At 33.4% G+C, this 8,831-nt stretch overlaps 1 protein-coding gene across 1 annotated transcript; it reads left to right on the top strand.

Moving 5' to 3' along the window:
* The first annotated feature begins 810 nt into the window (after positions 1 to 810).
* LOC106463536 lies at positions 811 to 6,758 on the top strand. The gene is made up of 6 exons (XM_013923582.2): positions 811 to 881; positions 1,396 to 1,554; positions 1,656 to 1,958; positions 3,046 to 3,438; positions 4,187 to 4,489; positions 5,719 to 6,758. Exons 1-6 carry the CDS (start codon positions 870 to 872, stop codon positions 6,109 to 6,111), a joined length of 1,563 nt encoding a protein of 520 aa, XP_013779036.1. The 5' UTR covers positions 811 to 869; the 3' UTR covers positions 6,112 to 6,758.
* Positions 6,759 to 8,831: the final 2,073 nt, after the last annotated feature.

The following is an 8,831-nucleotide window of genomic DNA, read 5'->3' as shown; positions in this document are numbered from 1 at the left end:
TGATTATCCAACATTTATGTTGACACCTATTACTTGTATCACAGAATAAGTATGAGACTTGACTACTGTGTTGTTTTGCCATAAAGAGATACAGAGGGAGCTTTAACAGTTAGTGTTTCTAAAATATGATTTCAGAATATTGTAATCATTAACGTCGCTTTTTAGTTTGTTTCTTTGTGTAGAACAAAACCACAGTGGGCTATCTGCTGTGTCTACCGCAGGGATCGAACTCCTTATTTCAGCGTTATAAGTCCGTAAACTTAATGCTGACCCACCGGGAACATCTTTTTAAAGAAACACTCAGCAATAATTCAAGTTGTTTGAGTTTCTGTATTCACGGAATTCCACAGTCCTTAAAAGTAGTCACATGATTTTAGTGGAGTGCTACAAAACACAAAACCTTTACTCCAAAACCAGAAAACTGAATATTTTGTGGACAAATTTTCTGTCAAATTGCTCAGTAATTCAAACATTATTCTGCAGCAACTGTTTCAAACGAGTAAGCGATAGCTTGAAGGACAATATAAGCAATAAACAGACTTCGTGTTGGATCGTTTACTTTACAAGAGAAAAAACGAAGGAATAAAGATAGAACGGTAAAGTAGGACCGAGGTGAAGCGGATGACGTCAAACCACTTTTCACATGAACAAAAAAAGGATGAGTTTTGATACCAAATATTCAAGGTCTTTGCTCGAACGACGGCTGCAGGTATAGAAATTAGATATTATCTACTAGTAGAAGTTCTAGTCGTTCTTCCGCACGGTTTAAAGATTTTGTCCTGAACGGTATATATATAGGAGTGTTCAAAGATGAGAGAGGCAGACATCGTCCAAGTTGTGAAAACAAGCAGATTTAAGCTTGTCTTTGGATGGGTCTCAGGGTAAGTATAGTTGTGCTCTTTGTAGAGATATAATACGCATTTATGAGTTACATACCATATAGATGTTTAATATATATACATTTTTTTACTGCATGATTGAATAGGAATCTATGAAGGGAAATTTATACTATGTTTAAGGATTTCTAAGTCATAAACTTTTTCTTAGAATATTCTGATGGTCTTACTAAAGCGAAGGATTTTGTAAGAAATTTAACACTGTATTTTCAAGTTTCGTGTACATTTCTCACATGTTAGCTTTATTTGTGTTTGACTTACAGGACTTATGTATTTCTAATATACGTAAATAAGATGTCTAACAGAAACGCCTTGAAGAAATCTCTTAGTATAAAATCGATTGATTTGATATATAACATAGCATATTGTATTATTTAAGATATAACGATTCTTGATTATTCTAACATATCTACAGAACTTATATAAAATAAATTATATTTATGCAAAATTCAAATGGTTGATGGAAAGTTTTAGAACTGCGTGATTTATATTTTTCCAGATTATTTTCTTTTGTGCCCTGGTGGCACTTCGCACCAACATGAGAGTGGCTCTTGCAGGCATTCCTCTCTACTATGATGTGCTTCCACATGTTCAGTACAGCCAACCACTTGGCCCACTTACAGCTCCTGCTCTTGAATCCCCTGTGTTTGTTCAAGGGGTAGGTAAAAAAATGCGCGTGGTTTATGGTCTAGATTGTCATACTAAAAATAAAGCTTACTCGGATAATCTGGTTAATTTCTTCTCGTTTGTTTTTATCAGACTAGCCCCTTGTCCTTTACTTACACTGCTGGAGCTGAGGGAGGATTCAGCTCTAGATCGGAATCTGAAAGCGCCGCTGGAGAAGTGACAAGGTCCTACAGCTTAAACATCCCAGGTGGACGTCAGCGAGAAGTTAACTACAAGGCTGGCAGGTCTGGGTTCACAGGAGAAGTGAGATCTAACGAACAAGGAATCAATGCGGGAGAAAACCCTGCTAATGTACAAATACTTGCTCTTGGATTGGGTGCACCTATATCATCTGAAGCACAACGAGTCAGCCCAGCAGTACCCTTTGGTGAACCTGTGAGTATATAAGCTAATTGACGTTAAAGCTAGGACTGTCGCCTTTAATTATATTTGTATGGGGTTAATCTATGTAAATATTAAAATTACGTATTCAAATAACATACTTAGAAACGCAATATGAGTGTTTTGGTACTACCGATGGAAAGTTATTGTCCATATTAGTGACTTGTGAAAATGTGTTAATTTTTTGAGGCAGCATTCAGTTCTTTCTATGAAAATCAGTAATTCTGTTATATTTGAGAAGTTTAGTCCTACATATCCAAAACTATTTTAAACGTTAAAATATAATTCCTTAAGACAATATAACGAACAATGTATGTTTTCTCAACATGGATCTTCAATAACTAAAACAGAGAAGAAAATATTAAAATAATGAATTAGTTTTATAGTCCTGAAATTACGTTCTGAAAAAAAAAAGATCGTTGGTAAAAGACACGATAAAATGTGTTATTATAACATTTCATTAAATAACGATATTAGTACATGGTCTTCGTGCAATAATAATATATTTAATGATCCTTGACAGCTTTTCTATTAAAGCATAACTTTTGTTCAAGATGTAGATATCTTTAAAAAAAATCTAACCTTTCTCCTTTTCTTATATGTAAAATTTAAAGTAATTTTGTAAGCTACAGAAGTTCTGATATATACTCTTTAACACAATATTTATCAGCGATTTGCAGGAATTTATTCTACGTAATGGAAATATTTCTATTCAATTACTCAAATTAAATTTAAAACACAAAATGTTAAAACAATTTCATTAAAACCAAATGGTTAAAACCTGCAATACGCTTCTACATCCGCTAACTGTCTTCCTCTGTATTTTAAACTTAATTTTTTCAGGTGTGACAGTTTAAACCTGCAATACGCTTCTACATCCGCTAACTGTCTTCCTCTGTATTTTAAACTTAATTTTTTCAGGTGTGACAGTTTAAACCTGCAATACGCTTCTACATCCGCTAACTGTCTTCCTCTGTATTTTAAACTTAATTTTTTCAGGTGTGACAGTTTCTGTTGTCATTTACCCAGACTTTTAAACTAATCCTTTATACTCAAACTGTATGTGATTTTTACTTCTTAGAGAAAACCTTTGTCTTACACATACTCAGCTGGAGCAAAAACTGGAGACGTTTCTGGAAATGTGGCGGAATCCTCCAGCGTGGACAAAAAAAAGACAAATGAACATTACAGAAATGTAGATTACAGTGCTGGTTCTGGCGGGTTTAAAGCAAATGTTCACAGTAACGAACCCGGTGTTTTATCCGGTAATAATCCAGCTGATATTAACATTAACCACTTCACTGTTGGTGTTGTACCCAGTAGTAATCCAGCTAATGTTAACATTAACCACTTCCCTGCTGGTGTTGTACCCAGTAATAATCCAGCTAACATTAATAACAACCTCTTTCCTGGAGTACCATCTATCCCTACTGGTGCATATGGAACCGGTGATGAACACATCCCTGTTAAATCAGTAAGTAGGAATCAGGAAAAACATAAATATTACATTGTAGCAAATCCAGGATAAACTTTTGACCTGCTTGGAAATGTTCGGAATAATCACTCGCGATCTTTCCTGTATAGTATAAAACTCGAAATATTGTAATGCTTATATTATTTGTAATTAATTAAGCGCTGTAATAACTATAATAACAAGACAATTATGAACTTTAACTTGCTATTATATTACTATCAACAAGTTCCTAGTTTCTGTGATCTTTGTGAATCTTTAAACAACGTTAACTCCGTGAAAAATGTATCGTGAGAAGATAAAAACCTTTCGATAGTGAGATACGAGAATGCTTTCAGTGTTGAATGTGGCTATCAAGTAAATAGTTGTGAAGTTGCACGATGTTTCACAAAAACGGAATTATTATTTGATTATTATAGTAGTTTAAGAATAATGCTAAGATAATCTTTGTTTCCAAATTAACAGAAATTTCAGAGATAATAGGTTTAGTAAAAATATGGTAATATGTAAAGTAAATCTCATGAATTACATTGCTTATATCCTACCTTTGAATACCTTGAAAAGTCTACCTTGAAGTAAATCTCATGAATTACATTGCTTATATCCTACCTTTGGATACCTTCAAAAGTCTACCTTGAAACGTTTTGCACTACATCACATATATTTTATCATCTCTTATAAAATAAATTCTGTATATTGCTATTTTAAAATGCTTACAATGTCAAAGAAATAATTAATATTTTTCACACAGATAGGTCCTTTCTCCTTCACCTACACAGCTGATGTAGAAGGTGGCACCAACTCCAGGACAGAAGGTGGAGATGGCTCTGGTAATGTTGCAGGTTCTTACAGTGTGGCGGACCCTGATGGACGTCGTAGGACCGTAAAATACATTGCGGGTGCTGGTGGGTTTATGGCAGATATCCAAAGTAACGAGCCTGGTGTGGAACCTGATAGTAATCCTGCTAACGTCAAAATCAGCTCTTTCCCTGGTGCCCCTGTTATTCCTACTGGTTCCTCTACTGCTGCTGGTGCTACTGCTTTAGCTGCAGAGGTGAGTTTGTGTATTTAATTTTCCAAAGTAAGCAAATTGTTAGTGTTAATGTTTGTATATGAATGCAATCTTGGCCAAAATGCATGCATACTATTCTATATTGATGTTATTGTTTACATGTATGGAGCAGTTATTGAGAAGATGATTCCAAAAACATATATGAGTTGTTATTCTGGTCTGTATAAGTTGTTTTGAGCATTCGTTCGTCAAAAAACACCTGTTTTCTATAAAAACTTTTGGTGTAATCGCTTTGAAACAGATCAACGTTTTGTTCAGACAATTTCTCTGTACTTGGTGTAGAGTCATGCCTCGTAACGTGCCAGAATTTATTGGACGTCAACTTGTTCGATTGTCCAGAAATGGTACGAAGCATATGAGCTCTCCCAAAACAGTAGGGTACCCCCAGTGTACTGTATCCAGAATCCTGAAACGTCATCGGAGTACAGGCAATAACTTTGTGTTCCAGATTGAAAATCCATTGAAAACTGTTGGGTAGAACTGAGCCGGAAAATTGCTAACCACGACACTAAACCAGCTACTTTAGCTGAGTTGCAGTGCCTTCTACTAACAAGTTGGGATAAAATCACGGTGGATGACATCAATAACCTCATAGACAGCATGCCACGTAGCTTAGCGAAGGTTATTAGAGTAGGAGAAGGACCAACCAAGTTCTGAATGTTTAATATGAACTGGTATAAGGTTACAGACACTACTGATAATAATTTGATGCTCTGTTTTGTCAATATATATATTTTGGTAAGGTTTTGTTGTGATTGATGAAATGCTGAATTACACGTTATTTCTACAAGTGCCTGATAAAATTGTCTGCTGTTCTAATAAATCGTTTACCTGACTCATTATACAAATTACATATGTAGTTATTTAATATAACATGCATTTCTCAGTTTGACAGCGCTAAGTGTATTTGTATCCCATCTTAATAATAATGAAATTACGTGTTACAAAATATGCAAACATTTTGGCCAAGACTGTATATTAACTCAAATGTAATTTCATACTTCATGATGACATTAATAAATTTATTAAATATTATTTTGTATTGAATTTTTGAAGGTATTGTCGTTTCTTATCAGTTTTATTTTTCGTGCCTTTAAAACATCGTATGTTGTATCAAAACAAGTCTACTAAATACCCTACGTAATACCAATGAACCCTCGCTCTACATTTATAAAAAAAAACGGTCATCTTATATATTTTTCTTATTCCAGTTGAGTCCCTTCAACTTCACGTACACTGCAGTTGCTAATGAAAGGTCTGTTTCTCGTTCCGAAAGTGGAGATGTAGCTGGAGATATTGTTGGATCTTATTCTGTTACGCACGCTGATGGAACAAAACGTGCGGTAGATTATGCTACTGGTGCTCAAAGTTTCAGGCCTAGTATACAATCCAATGGCAAAGGTCTTGGTGATAACCCTGCTAATACTAAGAATTTAGCATTCGCAGGAGCTATTGGATCACCACGTGCGGTTATCCCTGTCTCGGCTGCTACTCCACTAACAGCCTTTGTACCACATCCTATATCTACCAGAGAATTTTTTGAAATTGCTAAATATGCACCTGCTTCTGAATCAAAGATTCCAAATTATTCGTGGTATCGCTAGGCTGTGTTTTTAGAGCAGCAAATGTCTCATCAATCTACATATCAAATATTTGTCTGACCGGCGTACAAATGGATCATTAATTTTTTAATTCTGTAGGAATTCTGAATATGGACCAATAACTAACTCTTCTGACCACTGGAAAATTATTTATAAATTTACTCAACAACCAGAATTTTTATTGTTATTTTTATTCAAGTATTGATTACAAATTTTACAGTGGATTGGCTTGAAAGGAGTTTACTAAATATTAAAAATAGAAAGAATGTTTACACTTTTAACGAAGTCTTTTTTCAGAATTATTAGGTTAGAAAAAATGTGTAGATATGTAGAATATAATAATTGTTTTTATGGTTTGTCTAGCAATTAATCTAATGTATTATTAGTTATGCTTCTTAAAAAATACGATTACATTCTTGAATATCCTTATGCTGCAATTGTGAAGAAATCAAATTTGTTAGTAATAAAAGATATAAAGGCTTAATATAAACCGAAAGCTAAGCCTTGTTTGATTGTCTATTGTTTGTCTATTTCAACCTGCTTACTTCTATGCATTAAGACTTTTCAAGTTTCAAAATCCTGTCCACATTGAATATCATTCTCAAAACTAATCAACTTGAACAAATCATTACCATATCAAGTGAAGGACCTTTAAATATACTTTCCAGCTATTCTGTAATATCTTGCTTTTTATACTGTCAAGGTTTAAATGAAATGTGTTACTATTGGTCTTTTTTTAGATTATAGCTAGTTTAGAACAATATTACTTATGTTTATGTGTATATACATTTATATAATGAAGTATATGTTTTATCAATAAAATGACTGTTGCAAATGTAAAGCAAATAGAAGCGCCTGAGTTTATTTCCTGTATTTTTTATGTGTGTGTGTGTGTGTATGTATGAAATTAATGGGAATTATAATGTTTTTGTAGTTTTCAAAACTTGGAGCATTCGTTAGAGATTTTTGGGAAACGGATGGGACTTACGTTTTTCTTCGGGAATTTTTATTACCTTGTCAATTTGGTTATACACTTTTATCAACAACTACAACGGTGATTTCTGTAATACAAATTAAAATTGTTCGTTTTTTTGTTTTTTTTCGTAACGTTTTCTTCGAGGTGGTGGTGGTGGTGTTAAACAGTTTAGAGGAATAATGCAGTGTTGTATAAACACTATGCCGTACTTAAAATAAAACAAAAGAATCTTTAAAAAGATGGTTAAAACAATAAATAAAAACACAGTAACTAAAACTAAAGAGTGAGAATAAGTTATGATTGCCATTAAAAATTGTAGTGAAACTGATGTATCAAATGTTAATATTACAGTTGGTTGTTATTAAGCACAAAGTTACACAAAGGGCTAACTGTGCTCTGTCCACCATGGGTGTCAAACCCCGGTTTTTAGTAGTATAAGTCCGCAGACATACCGTTGTGCCACTGGGGGGCTAAGTTACAATAAGGCTCAGATGAGTGTATGATTAGCGGAGCACGATCATGTGTTTATTTTCCTGTCTAAAACATCAACAGAAAACTTTTCAGTATTAAGATATGTTTTATGGTTAGAGTAACTGCAAAACATTTCAGGGTTTTTGTATATGAGCAAAATCTCCAGGACACCTTGAAGTATAAGATATGTAAATTATTTAATATAGTTACACTAATATGAAGAAGCTAACCAGTGAATTTCTATGAAAAGTTATGTCACTATTCAATATGATGGAACAAAGAGATAGAAGAAGATGTAAGGGAGAAAAGGAAAGCTTCCAATAAATAAGAAGAAAGCCAAGCTGAAGATGACTATGTGATATACCACATAGCCATAAGAAATAATAGCGAAATAAATGTCAAGGAAAAGTTTGAAGAAGGTCTGAATCAGAAATGTGTAAAACCAATAAGATAATGGAATAAGCCTTTTGAGCTTACAGTGATAATTAATGATGAAAAGGAAATATATTAACGGATGATGGGGAGATTAGAGCTAGATGAGCAAATTACTTTAAACAAATTTAGAACCCTGAGAGCAAAGAAACCTTTCAAGAAAAAAAGCAGTTTATTTCAAGCTATATGGGGCATGAAGAGCCCCAAATTCTAAGAAGTGAAGTCCGCTGGTGTACATGCGCTATTTTGTTTTAAGGGGACTAAAAAAATATCCTAAAATAGGGCACATTTCCACTTCTTTTTGTAGACGTTTGACTTTAAAAACATAAGCATGAAATCAGTTGAATTGGGTATGCAGTAGGCATCTACTAAGGTCATTGGGGATTTAAAAACAGAAGAAAGAAGGAAGGTGAATACTATAGAACATTGTCCTGTATATAATAGTTGTTTACTTAATGGGTACCCTCAGCTAGTTTATAGTAAAATATTATTTTCAACAAAAATCTACTAGAAAATTGAAGACAATTATACTTGTGTTAATAAGTTCTTCAAATAGAAAGGGAAAGTGCATTAATCATTGAATTTTTTTTAATAAATTGAAACTGAGATTATATATATTTGTATTAACACCTCATTTGTGGAAATTAAATGTGATATGAAAAATGCTATCAGGGTCTTTTGTTGTATTTGACACATTTGAAGCATGGTGATTATGACCAATCTTTTCATTGACAAATATGCACACAGCTCAAACTAATTAAGCTAAACTTTTCTATAAACATAATTTTATAAGACAAGCGCAAACCTATCAGTAAATGTTTAAAGGTAAAATCTTGAATTCATA

The sequence above is a fragment of the Limulus polyphemus genome, unplaced genomic scaffold, assembly GCF_000517525.1.
Source record: "Limulus polyphemus unplaced genomic scaffold, Limulus_polyphemus-2.1.2 Scaffold53, whole genome shotgun sequence".
Taxonomy (NCBI): domain Eukaryota; kingdom Metazoa; phylum Arthropoda; class Merostomata; order Xiphosura; family Limulidae; genus Limulus; species Limulus polyphemus.
The sequence above is the reverse complement of the archived record's forward strand: the minus strand, read 5'-3'. Positions and strand labels throughout refer to the sequence as shown.

What these genes read in the sequence shown, in the direction of transcription:
- LOC106463536 (XM_013923582.2), top strand. An exon ending in CAGTACCCTTTGGTGAACCT is followed by an intron (nt 1,959 to 3,045) that starts GTGAGTATATAA and finishes TTTACTTCTTAG; the next exon opens with AGAAAACCTTTGTCTTACAC. An exon ending in AACACATCCCTGTTAAATCA is followed by an intron (nt 3,439 to 4,186) that starts GTAAGTAGGAAT and finishes TTTTTCACACAG; the next exon opens with ATAGGTCCTTTCTCCTTCAC.